A 24,223-nucleotide genomic window follows, 5' to 3' on the forward strand; every position below is an offset into this window, starting at 1 on the left:
GCAGCAGATACTGGAAGATGCTGCAGGGCAGCCACGGCCAGGGCTATTGGGTCATAGGATGTCAGTAGGAACAGCCACTGCCTTTCGGATGTTGAAGATTTCAGTGGCTGCTGGTGATTGATGACTGGTGGCCCGCCTGTATAGCTGTGTCGCACTTGGACAGAGTGTGTTTGTTTCATGTGTGTGCCGCGGACCGAGCCCTTCTCTGATCACACCTGCGTGCTCTGTTTACCTTCCCAGAGTTCATCGCTCCCTCCCACGCCGGTGAGCGCCAGCTTCCCGCCCCGGCTCTGCCCGCTGTCTTTCGGAGAAGGCGTTGAGTTCGATCCATTGCCACCCAAGGAAGTAAGGTAGGAACCACCTTTATTAGCATCTGTTGTCTTTCGATCCCTCTGTGCTTCCTGCAAGGGCCCCGAGATGCTATTGCTGCCTCTGCACTTCCCGTTCTTCATGCGAAAGGGACCACCAGGTCTATGTGCTGGGAGCAGGGGGTGGGGGATGGGGGGGAGGAGAGGTGGACGAGGCCTAGGAATTGAGTCTGTCTGTTGCTCTCTGCAGAGTCTTCTGTGCCTTCTGTAAAGGACCCCTGTAGCTCGCTATTGCCCCTTACCTGTAGAGGTAGAAGGAGATTTCGAGTTTCTGTTGCTCTCTGTAGATTCCTCTGTGCTTCTTGTAAAGCATCCCTGTTAGACCTGCCATCATCGATGTGGTATTTCCCCCAGCATTTTTCCTTCACCCCTCCATTTGCTGGATTCGCTTTTGTTGGCGCTTGGACTCTGTGCACTTTACCATTGCTAACCAGTGCCAAAGTGCATGTGCTCTCTGCTTCACACATGGCTACATTGGCCTACACCTGCTTGTTGCATTTAATTTACTTGTTAGTCCCTAGTAAATGGCACTGCATGTACACAGGGCCTGTAAGTTAAATGCCTCTAATGGCCCGGCAGCACTCATTGTGTCGCCCACTAAAGTAGCACTTGAAAAACATGTCTCAAGGCTGCCACTGCAGCCTGTAGAGCAGTTTTAAACTGACATGTCAGCCTGGCAATATAAACCATTTGCCAGGCCTAAACTTTCTTTTTTATTTCTTATAAGTTGCCCCTTAGATAGGCGCTAAAGGTTCATAGGGAAGGGTGCATTTATTAAAAAAGCAGGGCACGTGCACCGCAGTGAAAATCTCTGAAAGTAGTTTTTCACTGTTGTAAGGCCTATCTCTCCCATTGTCTAACACTGGGTTACCTTATTACATGTAGAGATAAGATGATTACGCTCAATTGAATTGTAATTTAAAATCCTCTTTAATGGTAAACTCTGATTTTGAGTTACAATTCTGAAATCAGCACTTTTAGAAAGTTGGCATTTTCTTGTCCCAAACAACTGTGATTTTTTACAGGTGTTGTGGGTCACATTACTATGAATGGCTCTTCTTTTGGAATGTATGTATTGCTTCCATACAGTGACACAAAGGGAGCTTAGATGAGGGCAGGATGGCTGGAGTGGGTCTGTACACAGCTCCCCTTAAACTTCAAAGGGCTTTGCCTCCAGCACACAAAGGACCAGATATGGGAAGAACTTTCCAGGAGCAGTTGTGGGCGTTAGACAGGATGCCCCCCCAAACACAGGCTGGCACCAGGTATACATATTTGACCTCCAGAGCCACTCTTCAGAACACTTCAAAAGAAGGACTGCCCTGCTGCTTGAAGGACTGCCCATGCTGCTCTAAGGACTGCCCATGCTGCTCTAAGGACTGCCCCTGCTGCTCGAAGGACTGCCCATGCTGCTCTAAGGAGTGCCCCCTGCTGCTTGAAGGACTGCCCCCTGCTGCTTGAAGGACTGCCCTGCTGCTTGAAGGACTGCCCCCTGCTGCTTGAAGGACTGCCCCCTGCTGCTTGAAGGACTGCCCCCTGCTGCTTGAAGGACTGCCCCTGCTGCTTGAAGGTCTGCCCTGCTGCTTGAAGGACTGCCCTGCTGCTTGAAGGACTGCCCCTGCTGCTTGAAGGACTGCCCCTGCTGCTTGAAGGACTGCCCCTGCTGCTTGAAGGACTGCCCCTGCTGCTTGAAGGACTGCCCCTGCTGCTTGAAGGACTGCCCCTGCTGCTTGAAGGACTGCCCCTGCTGCTTGAAGGACTGCCCCTGCTGCTTGAAGGACTGCCCCTGCTGCTTGAAGGACTGCCCCCTGCTGCTTGAAGGACTGCCCTGCTGCTTGAAGGACTGCCCTGCTGCTTGAAGGACTGCCCCCTGCTGCTTGAAGGACTGCCCCCTGCTGCTTGAAGGACTGCCCCTGCTGCTTGAAGGTCTGCCCCTGCTGCTTGAAGGTCTGCCCTGCTGCTTGAAGGACTGCCCTGCTGCTTGAAGGACTGCCCTGCTGCTTGAAGGACTGCCCCCTGCTGCTTGAAGGACTGCCCCCTGCTGCTTGAAGGACTGCCCCTGCTGCTTGAAGGTCTGCCCTGCTGCTTGAAGGACTGCCCTGCTGCTTGAAGGACTGCCCTGCTGCTTGAAGGACTGCCCTGCTGCTTGAAGGACTGCCACTGCTGCTTGAAGGACTGCCCCTGCTGCTTGAAGGACTGCCCCTGCTGCTTGAAGGACTGCCCCTGCTGCTTGAAGGACTGCCCCTGCTGCTTGAAGGACTGCCCCTGCTGCTTGAAGGACTGCCCCTGCTGCTTGAAGGACTGCCCCTGCTGCTTGAAGGACTGCCCCTGCTGCTCGAAGGACTGCCCCTGCTGCTCGAAGGACTGCCCCTGCTGCTCGAAGGACTGCCCCCTGCTGCTTGAAGGACTGCCCCTGCTGCTTGAAGGACTGCCCTGCTGCTTGAAGGACTGCCCTGCTGCTCGAAGGACTGCCCTGCTGCTCGAAGGACTGCCCTGCTGCTTGAAGGACTTCCCCTGCTGCTTGAAGGACTGCCCCTGCTGCTCGAAGGACTGCCCCTGCTGCTCGAAGGACTGCCCTGCTGCTCTAAGGACTGCCCCTGCTGCTCGAAGGACTGCCCCTGCTGCTTGAAGGACTGCCCATGCTGCTCTAAGGACTGCCCCTGCTGCTCGAAGGACTGCCCCTGCTGCTCGAAGGACTGCCCCTGCTGCTCGAAGGACTGCCCCTGCTGCTCGAAGGACTGCCCCTGCTGCTCGAAGGACTGCCCCTGCTGCTCGAAGGACTGCCCCCGCTGCTCTAAGGACTGCCCCCGCTGCTCTAAGGACTGCCCCCGCTGCTCTAAGGACTGCCCCTGCTGCTCTAAGGACTGCCCCTGCTGCTTGAAGGACTGCCTTGCTGTCTGAGAGGGAAGATTTGACCGACTGGCCTACATCCTAAGCTACCCAGAATGACTCCAGGGGTCAACTGACTGACCTCCTGTGTGAGAACAGGGACACAACAGGAGTCAGAGGACTCCTGCAACTGCCCAGCTCACCTGCTGCAACTAGACTTGTCTGGCCCTGCAACCGGACCTGCCGGAGCCCTGCTGCTTGCCTCTTGTGCAGTGAGTCCTGATCCCCGAGAGGTGCCATCTAGGTCCTGGTCCCTTGGCTGGCATCAGAGGGAACTGCTGCCTGCCTTACTGAAGGGTCCATCAAATCCGATGCAAAGACCTGCAAAGCCTCACCACACAACTGAAAACTTTTTTGGATCCAACGGCAAGCAACGCAAAGCCCCTCTAAGCCTCACCACACAGCTGAAAGCTTCATCAAAACCGACGCCAAGCAACACAAAGCATCGCAAAACCTCACCGAACAGACCTCGAATCAAGGACATAAGGTACAACTCCCAGCTGCCGAACTCTGTTCTGTGCCCAGCTTGCACTCGATCGCGTTCGGCCTGAACCTGTGACTTTGTCCTGGTACAGTGCAACCTGATACCCTCCGTAGGTGCTTTGCGCCTTTTGGACCTATTTGTATCTAGAACTATAAAATTCAATATCTCCCATTCTACAGATTGGATTTTTGTTCGTTCTGGTATCATTTTATTTATAAAAATACACTCTGTTTCTAAATTGGTTTGCGATTTTGTCTTGTGTTTGTGGTTCACCCTGAAAAGATTGTGGTTGTCAGTCAACCAATTTCTTTTAATCCCTGTGTCTCTCTAGTGCTCTCTTGAGTCTCTTTGTTGCTCTCTGTAGATTTCTCTATGCTTCCTTGAAGAGATCCCCTCTGTTGCTCTCTTTGGATCCCTCTGTGCGTCCGGATGGAGTGCTGAGTCCCTCTATTGCTCTCTTTGGGTTCCTTTGTGCTTCTTGTAAGGGCCCTGAGTCTCTGTTGTTGCCTTTCAATTTCCCGTTCTCCCTCTAAAAGTCTCTCTGTTGCTCTCTTTGGAGTCCTCTGTGCTGGCCGTAGAGGGCAGGGGGCGCATTGAGTCTGTCTGTAGCTCTCTGTTGAGTCCCCTGTGCTTGCTGTAAAGGACCCCTGTGTCTCTCTAGTGCGCTCTTTGGGGTCCTTGTTCCTTCCTGTAAGGAACCCATGAGTCTGTGTTGCTCTTTTTTGATTCCTCTGTGCTTCTTTGAATGGACTCTCTCTGTTGCTCTCTTTGGAGACCGTTGTATTTTCTGCATGGGACCCCTGGGTCTTTCTGTTGTTGCTTTTAGAATGTTGCTTTTAGAGTCCCCAATTCCTCTTGGAAGGGAGGCTCTCTTTAGATTCCTGCCTTTAAGTTACCCTGGAGTCTCTCTGGAGATTCCTTTGTGCTACATGTAAGAGGGGGGTCTCTGAGTCTGGCGTGTGCTCTATTTCTCTCTTTGAATGTCTTTGCTTCCTGTAAGGAATCCTTGAATATCTCCATTGCACTTGTTACATTCCTCTGTGCATTCTCTAAGGGAGATGTCTTGAGTCTCTCGATTGCTTGTATCGGATGTAATTGTCTTCCTTGAAGAGAGGGTCCACAATATCTCTACTATTAGTGTTAGTTTTCTCTGAAGGAGGATCCTCAATTACAGGTACGGCTGTCTTAGGATTCATCTTTCCAGCGTTCTAGTGTCGCGATTGCTGCTTTTACCCCCTTCCCTTGTGTAGTAAAGGAGAACCATAATTGGAGTAGAGTGTGTCCCTCACAACCCTTGTTCTCAGTGCCACGGCATATGCTGCATTAGTGATAGCAATAACCCCCCTGAATCCTTACAAAGGTGCACCCTCAATTGTCAGTTCTCTCTATTACTCACTGTATTCCACTGTGCTGCACTCGAGGACCCTTTAATGAGGACCCTCAATGTTTGCAAATGAAGCCTTCGGATTCTTATTTGCTACCTATCGGAGAGGGTCTTCGATTATTTCTAGTTGTCATTTGGTTTATCTGTGCTTCCTGTAAGCGAGGACCCTCAGTTCCAGGTTCTACTGTGTTGGATTTCTCTGTGCTTTCTCTAAGAGAAGACATTTGCCCACCTCCCTTCCTACCTTTGGATTCTGTGCACTCGTGTAAGACCGGGATCTTGCTTACCTGAATCTTTCATTCCCTTAACTGTCCAGTGATGAACTGTTTTGTATGGATGCTTAGGCGAATCCCAGGTGGACTTGTGATCACCTCCTCAAATCGACTCCAAGTCAGGGGACTTCAGTTTGGCCCTACTCTGGCAGCCTCATTTGCCCACAACTCCAATATCGTTTTCTCGGCTCCCTTGCTGAGGTGGTGTAGCCCCAAGTAGGTGTCCCATAAATGCAATTCCCGCTAGGTTGTGCACTATCTTGCCTCTGGACTGCCCTTTCTTCATCAATATCCACATGAAACGAACTACACCCTCAGTCCGGGCCCAAGCATCCTTCCTCCTGTGAGCCCCACTACCTAAGAACACTACCCCAGCCCACTACCTAAGAACACAACCACAGCCTGGCTATATGCCCCTGTCACTGACACATCCAGCAACCCTACATCCAGCTGAAGCATCCCTAATCTCTTTCTGACCAACTTTCCTGTAGCAGCCTTGTCCTGGTCACTGCCTGTACTGGGGGAAACGTTGTAGGGAAAGCGATACTCTGGCCACCGCGTGTCCATCCTTTTAGCCATTCCTCAGCACACCATTTCTGTTCTTGTCAAGGACCACCATTTATAAACTTACCTGACCTTTAAAACCTAGAGACTCGAACCCTTAACCTTCAGAATGAGAGTCTAAGACCTTAACCAGTATGCCCCACAAAACTCCCAAAAAAACGCTGAAAAAACACTACGGGCCTAATAACAGCCAGGGCCGGACTGGCCATAGTGGGCACCGGGCATTTCCCTAGTGGGCAGCCAGAGTGGGGGCTGGTTTTGGGCCCCTAGGGGCCGTTTTTGTTGTTACAGGGCCATTTTTGCAGCATCGTTGCAATACCGGCCCATGTTACAAGATCGGCCGAAACCAGTCCTGGCAAACAGCTCAGCCGCACCCCTAAACACTCGGGGACCAGCTGAGCACTTTGCCGCTGCTGATTTTGGTTCCCAGTCTAGTCCGGCCCTGATAACAGGCACAGACAGTGTCACCTAAACAAAATGGTGGCTGGTAACCTAATATGTCCTTATTCATATCCTTGGGTTATCTTGTAGCCTTAAATGAGCCCAAACCACAGCAGTCGCTGGACTGCTCCATTTCCCAAATTCTCCCAGGGAGCAGACCTGCCTGTGGTCTGCTGTCCCCAAAACCCAAGTTACAAGTGAGAATAAGTAAATCGAACAAATTCAGTGTATTTGAGACATTTGGCACAGAGAAAAGTGTAAATGTATTTCAGCACAGGGCCAATCTCGTAGGAAGTGTAATAAGTTAGTTTTTTGTGACAACGTCTGCAAGTCACCAATTATCATAATTCAAGCAATCGAAGCGTCATGCTAAGAACATTTAGCAGAGTTTGTCTTAATGCAAACTGATGCCTTGTTCTGTTTTGGCAGCATCAGGCGAAGGATTTTAGATACATTCGTATACCCTGGAATACCATAGTCTAATGTCCCTGATTGGATTGTGCAACTTTGTGTTAAAAATAAATGTTAAATCCCCTTACTGGGAGAGAGGGTCTGTTGGATTCGGGTGCAAAATAGAAATAATGATAGGTACAGAAAATGTGTGTCTCTATTGTTGTAGTTTTTGTGTGCCCGAGTAGTGAATGTTTGAATGCACAAACACTTCTCCAACAATATGAAATGGAGTTCATTTATACTCCAGGTTATGCAAAAATATCACACACAAGAAAAGAGCAAACTTGGGTTTTCGTAGGAAGAGTAAGACATTGGGAGGTTTCTCATAGATCATAGAAGCTTTAGCATTGTAGTGAGTAATTCTGTAGGAGCTGATCGAATCTAGCAAAATGATTCTCCCATTGCCTTCAGTAATAACGATACTGTAACAAGCATTTGCAAAGTCATTAGGTCTCACATAATGGAACCTATTGGCTTTGCCAGTGTTGTTAACTGATGCTATGCAGCATTAGTCAAAATAAAATATTAAAAGGATGCGATGAAGCGCCGCTGGCTGCATTATTTCATATACATTCCAGTCACCATCATACAAGCACATTAATGCATCACCATACATGCATGCTTCTACAAAATGAAGCAGGTGCCATTTTAAATATTTACCGTTCCAAGATGGAGCGGCAAATTAGGAACATGTTATTTCACTAGCTCAATAACGCTTCGTTTTTAAGGCTGAGGGGCTCCAGCAAGTTACTCGAATAACAGCAAAAAAGGACGGCAGGTTTGGAGTAGCAATGGAGGTGTGGGTGGGGAGGCTGGTGGAAGGAAGCAGTAGGAGTGGGGGTGGGGAGAGAGAACCTAGGGAATGAGGGAGAATCACTAATGGAACAACAATCTGATGCACCATGGTATGGAGGAGAAGCACTCTAGACAAACAAGCATTGGTAAATGCATTAGGTTTCTCCTATGTGATTATTAATAAACAGTTTTTTGTTGTAAATTGTAGCTTGCTAAGTAGTTGTACAATATAAGTTAAAGTGTTATGACTTGTTTATGTACAAAAAGGCAATATATTGTGCTATTACTATTGGTATAGTGTGGGTAAGTAATCGCAACATTTTGAAAAATGAAAGAGGGCAATAATAGAATGAATTGATGTGTAATAGCAATTTGTGTGTTTAGAGAAGTTCAGACAACTTTTGGGCCTGGTGCCACTGCACCTGCTGCACAATTGCAATCATGACTGTAGTGTATGCAAGGTAACTGCATTTGTGACTGCTTATTTAGTAGTTAAATATAGCAATATTTGGTGTTTAGTGGGGTCCCTAGAGCTTTTGGCTCTTGGGTCACTGCACCTGCTGCACTATTCAGATCAAGCCCCTTTTAACTACAAGCTTACTGCAATTGTGTCTGCCACTATAGTAGTAAAGCACAGCAATATTAGGTATTTAGAGAAGTTTTGGCAATGTTTGGGCCCGGTGCCATTGCACCTGTTGCACCATTCAAATCATGACCCTGTTGTCTGCAAGGTAACTGCATTTGTGACTGTATGTTTAGTAGTAAAATATAGAAATGTTAGGTGTTTAGTAGGGTGCATAAAGCTTCTGGTTCTGGTGGTCTTGCACCTGCTACACCATTCTAATCATAATCCTATTGCCTGCTAGATAAATGCACTTGGGACTGTCTTGTTTAGTAGTCAAATTTAGCAATAATCTGGGTTTAGTGGGGTCCCTAGAGCTTTTGGCCCCAGTGCCACTGCACCTGCTGCACCATTCACATCCAGTCCCTTTTAACTGCAAGGTAACTGAAATTGTAACTGCCTGTTTAGTAGTCAAATATAGCACTATTATGTGTTTAGAGGAGGTCTGACAACGTTTAGGTTCGCTGCTACTGCACCTGCTGCACCATTCAAATCATGACCCTGTTGCCTGCAAGGTAACTGCACTTGTGGTTGGTTACCTGTTGAGGAATAACATATTGCAATAATAGGTGTTAGCGAGGTGCCCGGAGTTTTTGGTCTCGGTGCCACTGCACCTGCTACACTATTGAAATCGTGACCCTAGTGCTTGCTAGATAACTGCACTTATGACTGCCTGTCTAGTTGTAAATTATAACAATATTAGGTTTTAAGAGGAGTTCTTACAACTTTTGGGCCCGGTGCCACTGCACCTGCTGCACAATTTAAATAATGACCCTGTTGCCTGCAAGATAACTGCACTTGTAACTGCCTATTTAGTAGTATAATATAGCATTATTTAGTATTTATTTGAGTTCTGACAACGTTTGGGCCCGGTGCCACTGCACCTGCTGAACATTTCAAATAATGACCCTAGTGCCTAGAAGATAACTGCACTTATGACTGCCTGTCTACAAGTAAAATATAACAATGTTTGGTGTTTAGTGGAGTTATGACAACTTATAGCCCCGGTGCCACTGCAGCATTTAAATCAAGCCCTTTTCAAATTCAAGGTAACTTCAATTGTGACTACCTGTTTAGTTGTAAAATATAGCAAGAATCAGTGTTTAATGAGGTGCTGGAGCTTTTGGTCCCGGTGCCACCTTACGTGCTGCACTATTAAAATCTTGACCCTAACACTGCTAGATAACTGCACTTCTGACTGCCTGCTTAGATTTACATTTTCGCAATAATCTGGGTTTAGTAGGGTATCTAGAGCTTTTGGGCCTGGTGCCACTGCACATGCTGCACCATTCAACTCATGACTTGCAAGTTAACTCATGACCTGCAAGTTAACTATATTTGTGGCTGCCTGTTTAGTAGTAAAATATAGTATAGCTCTTGTATATTAACTTTATTTTTAACGTGCAATGTTTATTACCGCATTTATAATTTGATCATAGTGACTAAACAGATTACGCTGAAAAAATCAATCCAATAATGCCTACAAAGTGCATAGAAAAGTACTGAGTTATGAATAGGAACTGTGACAAACATTCTAAGGCTAAAGCATCTGCTTTACACAACTAAGTAGTAACAAGCATTAGAAATGCAATGGGACTTGCATTTTTTTGAGTTTGGGCTATTGGCATAGCTCAACAGCTACCAGACAGAAATTGCCACTTTGCAGGTGCCGAACAGAGCATTGCCCCGTGAAACAGCATGAAAGCCTAAAACGATGTTGAAAACCTACAAAATAAAAAGGCAGATCAGGATAACCAGGAGTAACCACGGACGTATTGGGATGGCAAAAGCCAGCAAACAATGAGTGAAATCGCCTGGGCGTGACCCAAGCAGGCAAAGGTGGGAGAATCAGACCCAAAGCACCAATAAAATCCCTGTATTTCTAAATGGCACAACAACGAACAAATGGTGATTCATGGGCATGCCAAAAGCCGATAGAGGAGATAATAACAGGTCTTGCAGACAGCGCATGCGCGCTGCCTAGGCTCGACCTAAAAAGCAAGCATTTCAGCATACTGTTAGAAACTTTCTGTCTTTTCCGTAGGAAGAGATCTTATCTTAACAGTGAATGGGCCTTAAACAGTGAGAACAGCTTTTGCAAAAGTATTGTAAATGCTTTAGGGGGAATCACAGAAGGCTAATTATTAGCAAAGGCAAAAGGAGTAGAGAGCATCCGACCGGTCAGTTGGCGCCATTAAAAAAGTGTTGTGGCCCAGATAAGAGCCGACTAGAGTTCGAGAGGCAGCAATTGGGATCTCTTTTTGTGCTATTATGCAAACTGGGTTTACCAGTTTGCCTAGAATAATTACTTTTAAGGGGTTTCATGAAAAAGAATGATAATTACCATTGGGGAAGAAGGGGTGATTGGCATTTGTTTGCTCATCATCATCAACTATACAGAGCACACCACAAACTGAATTGACTCTTGGAGTTTAACACCTTGGATGCTCATGACGAGCTGAGCTCGTCATGAGCCACGGCGCTCCGGTGCTCATGACGAGCTCAGCTCGTCGTGGCCCGTGGAACGCTCAGGTGCGGGGAGAATTCCCCTGCTGAGCGTTCCACGGGAGTCAATACACCTGTGACGAGCTCAGCTCGTAATGAGCAACGGAGCGCCATAGCTCATGACAACCTGAGCTCGTCATGAGCATGGGAGGCGCTGTGCGCGCCCCCCTCCCCCCCAGCACAGGGGGGGAATAACCCCCGCAGCAAAGGGGTTAAAGGCCAAGCAGCAAATTTACTAAAACGTAGTGCAAAGAAGCACAGCAACCAAAGTTGCTGCACTGCATTGCACTAGGGAGAGAGAGCAGCAGAGAGCCATATTTACTAACTAAGGCCCACTGCTGCTCTCTTTCCCTACCCTGTCACACAACCAGGCCTCCTAGCAACATGCACAACTTTGACCCTTGGTGCAAAGTTGTATGCGAGACCCCTAGCCTAGGAGTTGTAATGGAAGTATACCCTTCCAGTACAAAACCCTATGCCTAGACTATTTTGCAAATATGTCAGATATTGCTCAGCACACATGCAATGTGTAAACTGCCGAAATAAATAGATGTCTCCAACTTTGTATTTGCCTCAAGAAGGTATCATTTTTTAACACAAAGGCCAGTATGACCATTTTAGTAGATAAAGCTTTTCGTCAAAAAACATGGATGCGACAGCTGGAATGTCAAGTACCACCCATGTGCCCACGTAACCCCACATCCGCCTGAATGGTCCAAAGTGGGGCAAAGCAGAACAAAGCACTAGTAGCACTGAAAAAGGGCACTTTTCTAGCACAACAATGTATGCAGTGGACAGTGAATTCCCATATCGAGTTCGGGGCAGATTTACAAAGGCTTGCTTTATCCTTGCGTGAAGCAAGTCTTTAACTGGGATTTACTAAGCCATGCAAAGCCATTTTGCGTGGCTTTGCGTGGTTTAGTAAATACAAAGTTCATTTGCGATGGGTAGGTATTACTTGGGGGGAGCATGGGCGTTCCCATGCATCCACCCATATATTTTGACACAAACCCAGATTTACAAAGACTTGTAAACCTGAGGTTGCGCTAAAATGAAGCGCCTCCCCAACATAGATGTAACAAGGAGAAATATATTTTTTTCTCCTTGTTAATTCCTCTTTCCATGTGCGCTGCATTCTGCTGAACACATTGAAAGAAGAATACGCCTCTAAGGATTGTTCTTGCGCACAAAGGTGTCCCTTCACACACAAAAACAATCCTGCCCATAACATATAAAGAGTGCCGGCATTGGCGCTAGGCAGCACACAGTGCAATAGCGCAAGGAGAGAGCAAAAATGCTCCATATCTTTGTAAACTTGGAGCATGTCTGCTTTCTCCCTTTCATGCAACGTGGCGCAGTAGTTCCCTTGCTGCGTTGCGTGAAAGATTGGTAAATCTGCCCGTTAGCAGCGCAAAGTCAGGATTAATGCGCCCCTCAGTGTTGTTCACCGCACACATTATACTATTTTACTGGTTAAGAGCGGACCTTGCTGCTATTCGAGCCGGTGGCTTGCAGCTTTCGCATAAGTCTCTGAAGTGGGTGCTAATTAAGGAAGAAATGCCAGGAAAGTTCCAATCCCGCAGGGTACTTTTGCATCAATGGCGTGACATATTGCAGAAATTAACTCTCTAGCCGGTGTCGTCTGACTCTAAAACACTTTAGAGCTCCTCTCTCTCGGGCTGGAGGGATTTCTGTTAATATCTGAGCATGAGCTGGTCTCATCCGTGTTCCCACGAGGGGTCAAGTGAGGCGACTCTGCCTGTTACAAGGTGGGCCTCTCAGCTGTTACGGTTCACTTTCAAGATGGAGCTCTTGGCTGCAGCTGCCAATAGTTTATCCAGACTTCCTGTCCGACGGCATATTCCTGACAAAAAGGCACCGATGATGGAGTTTCAGAAGCTCGTGTTTCCTGGTCACATAAAAAACGGGTGAAACTGAATGGATGCTTGTACCAGAGGCAAGGATTGTACAGACAGAGTGCGTGGAGCGCACGGTCAGGACAAATGTGAATGAGGATGTCGGGTGGCCAGAATTACTCTTAGAGACACTTTCATAGCTCGGTTGCAAGAAAGGCTGATTTTGTCACGAGCCAGACTAGAATAAACCCGCGTGGGCGTCTACTACATCTATAGGTGGTTGGACTGTAGTTTAGTTGAGCGTATGGATGGGGGTGCAGCTAAGGACAGGCCCTCAGCTGGCAGCCTTGGCCTCTGGCTCCTTTGAGGGTTAGCCATCCTAAGACGCGTGGTAGATTCAAGGGTACACGCCTCTGGGTGTAACCATGCACTTTATAAATTAGGCTATTTTTATTATTACTTCATAAAGTGTGTGGCGGAGTTAATCACCTCCCATTCCAGAGGGCCCAGGCTGTTTTTATTAGCTTGGGCAGCATCTAGACAGTGTTCCATTTGTGTGTGGAGTTCCCAATGCGAGAATTGATCTGTTGAATGTAGTAGCCAGAGTTGATGATAAAGTACCACTTGCATCTTCATTACTGTTTTTCAGTTTGTACTAAAAACACACTTAACTTCTTGAGTACCTTGGGAATGGGTGGGGCTTCCAGCTCTTCTTTCAAAAGCTTCCCACATGATCTGCTGTCTCCTTTAGATATCTACGCTGTGTACTACGCTGCTGGGCCATGCCCTAAGATGGAATTGCGTTTGTGCACTAGTCAGACAGCTGAAAAGTCCAAAGTGTCAAATGCAGGTTCTTCGTTAAGAAACAAGCATTAACAAAGGCAAGGGGTCTGGCCTTGGAAGCGTGCCATTTTTAAATTGTTTTTTTCAAGCGTATGCAACAGAAATTAAACGTTTCTGACTAAAAATGCTGACGCTGAAAGGTGTTGGGCATACATTTGCAAATAAACATAAATAAAGATTGCACTCTTTTTTCAGGTGGCTGTGACCACGTAACAGATAAAATGCCATTACTTACAGCGCAAGACATCCTATGGATGGCCTGGGTGGACCTACTGCCCCCTGCTGTGTGCTGTGGTGGGTGAAAGCAAATGTTGGATGACCCCTGGACCGACCAAGGGTCGTATGAAAGTCCCTATATCTGTGTATATAAATTTGCATTTTTATCATGAAAAACGTGGTACTGGGACAGCTATATGTGTCTTTAAGCCAGACCTAAAAATGTAACGGCCTTTTGCAGAATAATGAGGATTCCAAAAACAAATATTGGGATGAGACCAGCAATGGGAGATCTTTAAAGAAGAGTGAAAGAGCTAGTGTGAATGAAGCAGCTCTATTTTGTGGGGTTCATGTAGAGCGGTGGCTTGGAGATGTTTCATGAACTAGAGTTTAAACTGTGAACCTTGAATAAGTGCTCGCTTGCTGGAAACTTGAGCATCTTGTCCTTATTCACACACATTTCATTTCCTTTTCACACAGATACACCTCTTCAGTGAAGTATGACTCAGAAAAACACTATATTGACAACGTTCTGCTTCCTGTGGGTTTGGGGGTGTCTGGCTGCAGCCAGACCGTCATCTGCATCCCAGACTGCACTTGGCGAAGCTACCGTGCCGAGGTCCACTTCGAGCCACAGAACAAGCCCCAGCGGTACCTCAGCACCACCATCGTGTACCCCAAGCACACCACCACTGTCTACACCACCACCCTGGATTACAACTGCAGGAAGTCCATGCGCCGCTTCCTGTCCAGCGTCGAGCTGGAGAACGCGGAGTGCCTTAGCAACGACGGCTTCCTAGAAGAGTCCTGATCCTCAAGCGGGGCGTGGCTGGTGGCCATCCCTCTTCAATCTTCTTTTCTACCTTCAGAGAACTGCTACGTCACATTTGACTCAAAGGTAACCCAGGTCCTCTGCCGTGCACAGGATTCTCACCCGGTTGTGATTTCGCTCTTTGTAAGGATCTCTTTCTACTTCCGGTGCATAGCTGCTTCTCTTCGACAGCTGTGGAGGGACAGGTTCAAGGGCAGAGAGAGAAGACCCTTATTTTACATAATCAGATTCGTGCCTTCTTGAATGGTGTATGGCCCAGTCAGAGGAACTTGTCTTACCCTGCAGCTGTGACGAAACTGGAGCCCGCTTTCTGTGGTTAGCAACATTCCAACAGAAATCTGACATCTGAGAGCGAGTCCTAAAAACATACGTGAAAGTGGTATTTTTTTAATAACCAGCACTTTTAACAGGTACAGTGTGCCGCCCATACATATGCAACATTGCATTGTAGTAGACATACAACTTACTATGCCCCGATACATGTCCTGAGAAGCCTCTAAAAGTGTTTTTTGGATATTGTGATGCTTGTGACAATAACAAACTGCGGCTTCTACCAAAGATGACTCTGTTGGTGCCTTCGCTAAGGTAGACCCGCACTATTGACGTCACAGCCGCTTCACCAACCTCACAGTTTTAAAACATTCTTAGTGTACACTACCACAACCAGCGAAGGGCTCCAGCGGCACGGCCTTGATTATCCGGAAGTGGTAAACACAAACCCTAGCGTGAAGAGTCCCAAACTCCTGAAACCGTATTTGTTTCAAAATATCCTTCTTTCCTTAGTTTAGGCAATGTGGAAGATTGACACCTACAGATGGATCACTCGGTAGAGGGCCTATTCATTCATACTCACTGATTGACCTGTACTGAAGTTTTAACATCATCAGTTCTAGTGACATGAAGAGCTGCTCCCCAATTCTAAGAAATGTGCTTCCAGTTTAGAATGCATTACTGACCATAGAAACCTGATTGTGGTGTCAGGTGAATGGATTCGAAGCGCTATGTTTACAACTTAAAGGGGCCGCCTGTTGAATGATGTCACTATAAATCTCAAAACCCAAGCAAAGTTCCTCACACAATGCAAAATTCGGGTATGCCCATTAACCGTGGTTGCCGGTGATGTACGACTATGTAAGGAGAATTTGTTATGTGTTTTTTCCTTTACAGTGCTTGGCCCCTTCAAAAGTACAGTAACCCCGGAAGTGTTTTCTATGAGGATACTGTTACTTACTTGGAAAGTGTTGAGACACAAGGCAGCATGGCACTTGGGATTAAATACGGACATATCATTTGGTTGAGTGGTCTACTGCAATTTTCCAATTATCAAACGTTCTGAAGTAATATAAGGAAGCCAAAATGAGGAAATCCATACAGTATACTGTATCATATGTTTATAAACTGTTTATGTTACATTTTCCAGCGTGTAAAACGTGCTGTGATGCTATTGCTAAAATCTGATTTCCTGTTGGCCGGTACTTGGTGATTTGATATGGTGGGTCACAGGGACCTACTTTACACTTTTGATTGCTCACCAGGGCGTGACCCAAGCACGCAAAGGTGGGAGAATCAGACCCAAAGCACCTATAAAAACCCTGTATTTCTAAATGGCACAACAACGAACAAATGGTGATTCATGGGCATGCCAAAAGCCGATGGAGGAGATAACAGGTCTTGCAGACCCTTTTTTTTTTTCTTTGTACATGAGTCACCAAGGACATGCTGGCAGCAAAAGCTGCCTTGGATGTCTCAGGGCTGCTGATTGTAAATTGCCACACTCGCAAAGAAACTGAGATATCCAAAGAGGGTAAAGGGGTGGTTTTCATCAGTACATCTGAGCAGAAAACGATTGAGCACTTTGTTAAGTCGATTTGGAAATCCAAACCCAGTGGGTTTTGATACCTTGTATTCAACTAAACCAATACATGGTGGAACATTAGGATAATGCATTAGGTTTTGAAATCGCAGACGGCAATTGACAAACGGTGACTGTTTTCAGAAAAAGAGATCTGTGACCTTAATGTGTTGAACCTACCTTGCATCTTATTTTCAGTTATTCCAATGAAAGGTCTTCAAACCTGCAAATATTTTAATACATTTGTGATCTACAGTGCGGAGGTGAATCATACACGATCTTGAATCATATCTTGGGGCTTGTGACCACTGTTAAGCGTTACGTTGGGTGATTTAGATTTTTTTCAAATGCATTGGCCAAAACAGGATTGGTTGTAGAGATAATGCTCCAGAATTTTAACTGGGTAAGATTCTAACCTGAAATTACATAACAATTTATTTATTTAAAAATAAAAATAGAAATTCATTCAACAGAGATTCTCAGAATCGGGTTAATTGTCAACAGATTTTGTGAATAGTGTAACTGCAAATAGATAGGAAGAGGGGTCAGTGGAGACTAAATTCAGGAATTTAAAAAGTATCTGTCAGCAGGGAAACATATAACCTCCCTTTCTACCTGAAAGATCTTATAAGTACACCATTAGCACATGTCTGTATCAGTGTCCTGTAAAAAGATTCACTTAATAAGTTGATGCCTACACAGTACACTCCTCCCTTCAACAGTTTTATGGAGCTATGGTTTTGATGACCTAAGAGATAGGCACCTATAGACTACAGTTCAAAGAAATTGAAAGAGTGACCAGTTATTAGTAAGAGTATTAGTGAAGAGCAATGGTAGAAATATATTTTTTGTGGAGCTGTAGACATTTATTGTGTGCTATCTATTTGTTCTCTGAACCAACTTTTAAAAACTGCTTTTAATATTGCAGTCCCCTCACAGTAGGTGTGCCTTTAAAGCCCTGGCCCCTCCATAGAGTATGTCCCTGGCCCCGTGCACTTCCGCAGCAGGGGCCAGTGCTCTGGACCTCGTACCATCTACACAGATGTGGTCTTCTACCCGGCCTCTGATCCACAAGCTCCTCAAGAGGGAGATGATTCCCTTTACAGCTCCAGTCCCTTTATATAGCATTCCATGCACTTCCCCTCCATGCCAAACCCTACCGGGGAACCTATGCATCCAGACTTCCTCAAAGTAAATACCTAAAAGTAAGTGGTATCCATTGATGTGCTTCCAACCTATCCAGAGGTATTTACGAAGCGACCCTCCAAACTTCTCCTCAGTTTGTGTCCCTTCCCCCATATACAGAACCAGTATGAGGACCCCATCCCTCCTGTAGAGGTGTGCCGCAGTCTACACGCACTCCAACCACTTCTAATTGGGGCCCAGCGCCTATTAGTGAAAGCTAACAGCCAGCACAATACTTTCTTTCGCCAGATCTCATTTTGATTGCCTGCGATACACAAGTCAAGCTGTAATCTGAGAATCTTCAGGGAAAGCAAATCTTTTTGATGCATGCACCATTTTAGGAAGCTGACTTTTGGTTGATTATAGTCAGCATGGCTCCCCATGCTGATCTTCAGAAAGTTTTCTTCATATTGTGAATCCCAGGTCTGTGTGAGTGAGCGCAGCAGATTCTGGGCCCAACCTACCTTCTATCATAAGTAAAAGAGGAGGAAGACCATCAGCATGACAGCTTTAAAAAGAGGTGTAACCTTTTCTCAGCTGCTTGGGAACAGGATGAATGGAATAGGCCTCATTAGAACTAATTTGTTATATGAATAATGGCATCAATTGCCTGGATCCTTTTTCAGTGGATAGAAAATACATTTGGTAAACGCCATTTTGAAAAGGTGTGGATCTGTTGCAGATGTTACCTAGGACCCCTGGGTGGATGCACATCTGGAGCTCAGTGGCTATCTCATTCCATGTGACATGAGTTGTGTCCGTTTTGGATAGCGTCAGACGATATTGTTTATGATTCAGAGGACCACCAACTCTAAACGATTGCATTCAAATATGCACTTCTCAACGAGGAAGCATACTAAGTATGAGAGGGGTCCTGGCTAGTGATTTTGGCAAACACTGCCATAATTGCAGCTCTGTGATGAATGTCCACCAACAGATCGCTGACCGGACATGCGGACATGTCATCCTCTCTCCAACTCCCATCTTGGATTGCTCCGAATTTCCTCTTTTCTAACCGGTTTTAGCCAGCCTTAACACTCTAGTGACATCATATGCACACTGGCCAATGAGGTTGAGCCCAATGATCAGCTCACAGAAGCGACACATCTCTAGCACATCCTTACTGTACACACATTCACAAAACCTACTACCATTATTGAAATAAAAACCTACTACCATTATTGAAATAAAAATGGTAGCTACAAACGAGCTCCTTGCAGCCCACCTCGGTATAAATTCCCAGTTATATGATAACCCTCAGGATTCTGAGATCTAATTAGCAGCATGCATCGTTCAACAAAAACTGGGGGAAAAAAATCATAAATACGGCTAGACAGCAGACTTGTTTAGAGTATGCGTGCAGACACAATACAAGATGGGCTCTTTTTTGCATTTTATTTAACCACTACTTTTCGGCTCCCACCGAGCAGTTTCTTTAGCTGTATTCAACCAATAAGGAAGACTTGCTTGAAATTAGACAAGTGGAAAAGAATAGTAACTTTATAATGCAGATTTTTTGCTTTCTTTTTTAAAGTCCAATTTCTGATTTTTAGGCAGCCTTTACAACATATGGTTATATATCTGCTACTTATTCGGGGCTGGCTATAACATCTATAATTTTCCTACCAAAAGGTTGCAAACTCGAAATTGAGACCTCCTCGAGATGTGTACCTCAGTTGCCGTTTTCAGTACACAAATGGTTGTACACATGGGTGTTTTTACCTATTTTCAGGGTTTCGGCAAAATATATAAATATTTCTTTGCAAATGCAATACCTTTTTCGAAACATAATTGTTTATTCAATTATTAAGGGAGGGTTACCGAAAGTGAATGAGTGTAGCAGGACGTTGTGGACAAAAGAAATGGTTTTGGGGTGATGGGAAAAAGAAATGTTGGCAAACTTGAAGATTTTCTTCTTTTCTGAAATAATTCTACAGAGTTCTTGTTGGTGGAAGTAACCGGGATTGGAAATGGGTTCAGAATGTACTCTCGCTGGGCTTGCAAAGGAATTAAAATTATTATACATAGTGCTAATATGCTATCCGTCGACTGTTTTAGAGCGTTCGGAGGTGCTGCAAACTTACAGAAAATCAGAAGGAATTCAGAAAGTTGAAGTAAAAAGAGTGAACCTTGTGTATTGGCATAAAAATAAGGTGCAGAGTTAAGGGCTAGTAGCATCATTTTGAGAGTGACATGAAGTGGTGGTAAAAGCAGACCAATAAGCTCACTAACTTGGCCTTTGTTTTCCTCCCTCAGCCCCTCAATTTACACTGCCTATTAGGAATTGATAGTTGTTTTAAAATCTGTTTCCTGGCTGTGCACCCCTTAACATATAGAGCATTTCAGTGTTTTTTTTGTCTGCTGACCAATGCTAGCGGGCAGGCACATGCAACAAGGAATTTGCAGTGTCATCTTATTTATTTTAAGGCCCAATGGGCAGATATATTTTGGGACCCTCTGTCCTTAAAAACTTTACATTTTATTACCCATTGCTAATTAAAGCCTACATAATGCCAAACTATATTTAATTAGGGTTGAATTTTCAGAAATTGGGTCAAATAAAAATAGCCTATTATTTACTATTATTTGTGTTTTATAGAGCGCATGGCTGCCCTGGGACTTCCCAGCGCTAAGAGACACGCAGGTAGTTGACTGGACGTTAGAGGCATTTCTTAAACAGCCACGTTAAAATACGCCTTGCTTGGGACTAAAATTCCTTAGAATAAATCTGCATAGAGATAGAAAAAGTGAGAAGTAGAGAGAGGAAGCATGGCTGAGACAAAAAAAAAAATAGAGGTGAGATAAAAGAGAGAAAGATCCTTGACCCTTGGTTGATGGGGTACTTGGGTAATTGCACACTTTGCCCATTAAAATGTCTCCGACTCATCTGGGTTTTCATTCTTCCTAAAAAACCCTTCCCCTATCAAACCATCACACGGTTACAGTCGCGCCTCCTAAAAACAATAGAACGCTGCTTGCCGAGAAGCATGTAGGAGAGAGTCTGACTTTTGGGGGAAATATTTGCGCCCTAAATTTTCTGGTTGGCTTTATCACATGTGAGCCTTAGTGTACCCACCCAGATGTATAGCAAGAAACCATAGGCCTTAATACCAGGAGCGTAAATGGGCCTCTGTCCTGGCTGGATTGTAAAAGAAACTCTTAATTAGGGTGAAAAGAGACTCTCCCACCTCTGGGTCCCTATGCTGCAGCCCCATTAGTAGCCACGCCATTGGGACCAGCCATAGGCCCTATTAACAGCCTCGTTGAGGCTAAATGCTGAGATTAGCTCGTCTCCAGAACTTGGATAAACTGCCCCCTAATTTATTACTTTTCTAATTGCAACCAACCAGCGCTGGAACCCAGAAGGGAGGAAACAAATCCTTATGAAAGTCTGTGGAAAACTAATTAGTGTATGGCAATAATATCACTTCATAAGCAAGGCTGTAGCACAGAGAAATGGGACAGCATGGAAATGGAAGATTACAGCACATGTGCAAACCAACTACTCAAAGTGACAGCATTTGCTGACAGAGGGGGGCTGGTGGTTCATATATCGGTTGGTACATTTAAAAAGTGTACATTTTTCATCGAGAAACGTAAACGTTTAGAGTAAAAGGTAAAATGCTTCGGTGGTAGGCCTCTGATAGGGGTAAAATGGCTGGCAGTTGTGGCCTTACAGTTGCTGCAGGAAGTATCCAAAGAGATGAAACTGATTGGCCCTGCTAGGCTCTGCTGTCAGTCTGACAGATCTATGCTGAAGGTGGGCGTGCTGTTTATCAGCATATAGCTGTTGCATTTTTCTAGCGCCTCCATGGTAAATGTGAATGTAATGGTATTCTTTTTGCTTTTAATATTGGGGTCTGCGTTTTCTATTGTGGCACATAAAGGATACAGAGATAACGTAATTTGCTGAGGATTACACAATGTGGTCAACTGGGGAACGTGGGAACAGAACTTGTATTGCCTAGTATCACATCTGAAATCTCATCCAATGGACAATTCTTTTTTTTCTTTATTTCACTGAGTTTTTATTGAGGTTTTTAAGTACACTACTGACCAAAGATCACTGAACGATATATACGTGTATGTGACACATTAAAACAAAAATAAACATGAGGAGAGAGTAATTGCACCCTTCACATATAATAAAGGCATGGTAGTAAACTGACAGTAGAGGGTGGTAGGAAACTGACAGTAGAGGGTTGTACATTGGGATATATATTCTGTGGTAAATTAAAAAAATCCAGCAATATGAGCTGGAGAAACCAAAGTGCCTTTGAAAAACAGAGTAGTGAATCAAGATGTCAAGGAGTATGAGTGATGCACAAATTCTGTATAAAGAGAGCAAAACTAAAGAGGGCAGTGTAAAAAGTAAGAAAGACAGGTAAAGGGTGTAGGGGCAGACAAGAACATAGTCTTCAGGGTAGTGGCTGAGGGGGAGTGAGACGGTCAGTCGGGACCAGAAGAAGCAGATGCAGGTTGAGTAGCTTGTAAAAACATATCTAAAGTGTTCCAACTTGTTTGAAAGATGGTGGGTGGGGTGGTCTGTGAATTTATATTGGGAGATGTGGATACTACGAAAATGTCTCCCAAGCCCAGCAGGAGTGAAAAGAACCAAGACTGCATGTTTTCAAGTCAAGCAGGATGACTTTTATAGTGATTGTCAACAGTAAGTCAAGGAGTACAACATCAGTTTCTGAGAGGTCCCAATATCATAGTAGGGAAATCGAGGTATACATGTATTTTAAGTATGCAGTTAAGCTAGTTTGCGATTTGCTTCTAGAATGGGGTGAGAAATGTGTATTTTAAAAAAGTGTTCAAGATCCCGCACACATTTCAATGCAGGCCCAACATTGGTTAGCGTTTATTAGATCTAACATATATAATTTGTCTGGGGACCAGTGTAGAATGTGGATTGCAAAAATGTTGGTCTGAGAGAGAGAGGGAACAATTATATGTGAGAGGGTAAAGGGTGAGCAAGGCCTCCTTCAATAAGACGCAAGGAAGGGCATGATATAGTATGGTTTAGCTGCCATTTTGCCCCTTTTGAGGCAAAATAGGATTATTGATAATGGTACCAGTTAGGGAAATTACAGCTACCATCACAAATGTTTAGTCGTAGTTTTTTAGGAGCTTCTTGCTCTGTCCTGACAGTTCCTGAACAGCATACATGTAGAGGAGCCTGGGGTAATATAGTTTTGCAGCACTTGGTTTACAGGGTGAAAATAAACTCTGAAAGATATTTTTATCCCCTCAACAGAAAAAAAAGGATTTTTTTTTTTTTTTTTGAAAACTAGATGCCCGGTGCTTCAAAAGGTGCAGCATTATTGGCAGTAACCCTAAGAAGAAGGATTATGCAAAGCATAAGTGGCTCGTTATAAGTTCCTGCGCCCCATGCAGCAGTGAGTTCAGAGTAGTAAAACGTCTCTGCTGCTGTAAGGCACTATGCCAGCAACCTGTTGAATAGCTGCTTTTGGCTTTCGTGCTCCAAGGTGCAAAAAAGTTGCCTTGTTGTACGTCACCAGCATCAGAGCAGCATTAGCGGTGTGGAAAAGATATGAACAAATGTGGCAACTGATTTGCTCAAGGTGGTTTGGGCTCAGTCCATGACACGACATTGATGTATTACCATGCGACAGGCTAATATCAAAACATGAGCCTACAAGGTAGATCTTTAGCAAACCCTCCTGCTTTTCTTCCATGGATATTAGCTATGCAGCGCTCTGTTGGTTAAAGCCTATTTCCTGGTAAAACGAGTTTCTAAATATTTCGTAATGATCACAGGCAAAGAAAAATAACTTGGAAAAAAAGATCATATTTCACCCCGGTGTCAGCAGCATCAAGGAAAAACATCATAGTCCTCACCCGATACAACTCCATTAGCACAGAGGTTTTTTTTTTTTAACAAAAGCACCACAGAATAACAGCGGGTTAGTGTAGGTTGTAGCTCAAGAAATGGTTGTTTTAATTTTTGATCCTACGATTTTCTTTTAAAAGGAAACAGTGCCTGGAAAAGTTTTGATGCAGGTGTAAATTAAAAGTCGACATTTTTTTAATCATTAATTTTATATATGTGACTGATTTCAGTTTGCATTCAATTATTTCATTTGAGACACAAATGCCTTATAAAAATATTTTTTATGTCATTGATTTCTTTGCCATGTGATCAGCAATAAATTAATTGAAAATGCTATTTCTACTTTTTTGTCTTCCCTTACATGAATGAGGTATGCCTTTATCATCCGCTGAATGTGCACAGTTAGCAAATTGTGCTCTGGGAGTTACTAACGTTCAAGATCATAACTTTTTTTGACTTTTATGTGACATATATTGCAAACTGAATTTTCTCAAGGTCCTATGAGATATTATTGTCCAACTCAACATTGTGTCAGAAGGAAGATGGGATGAAATGCTAAATGTATACTCCATGACAACCAGCAACAAGCATTTGCAATGCAATAGGTCTCGCATTTACGCAAGTTTGAGCTATTGGCATTGTAAATGACAATGCCTCTTATTTATGTTTTGGTTTTTAAAACATAAATAAACGGCATTGTCATTTCCAATGTCAATAGCTCAAACTATCGCAAATGTGAGACCTATTGAATTGAAAATGCTTGTTTAACACCTTGGCTGCTTGAGATATTCACCTGCTGTGCGGA

General features: G+C 44.8%; 1 protein-coding gene across 1 annotated transcript in view; it reads left to right on the top strand.

Moving 5' to 3' along the window:
* The window catches only part of LOC147660664 (refilin-B-like), a 35,826-nt gene extending 12,072 nt beyond the window's left edge, over window positions 1-23,754 (top strand). The window contains exons 2-3 of the mRNA XM_086951550.1: window positions 241-350; window positions 14,173-23,754. Of these exons, the coding sequence (XP_086807676.1) occupies window positions 241-350; window positions 14,173-14,503 (441 nt within the window). The 3' untranslated portion in view covers window positions 14,504-23,754. The remainder of the gene's footprint in view (window positions 1-240; window positions 351-14,172) is intronic.
* Window positions 23,755-24,223: the final 469 nt, after the last annotated feature.

This window comes from Lissotriton vulgaris, unplaced genomic scaffold (genome assembly GCF_964263255.1).
Source record: "Lissotriton vulgaris unplaced genomic scaffold, aLisVul1.2 SCAFFOLD_743, whole genome shotgun sequence".
In the NCBI taxonomy this organism is placed as follows: Eukaryota; Metazoa; Chordata; class Amphibia; order Caudata; family Salamandridae; genus Lissotriton; species Lissotriton vulgaris.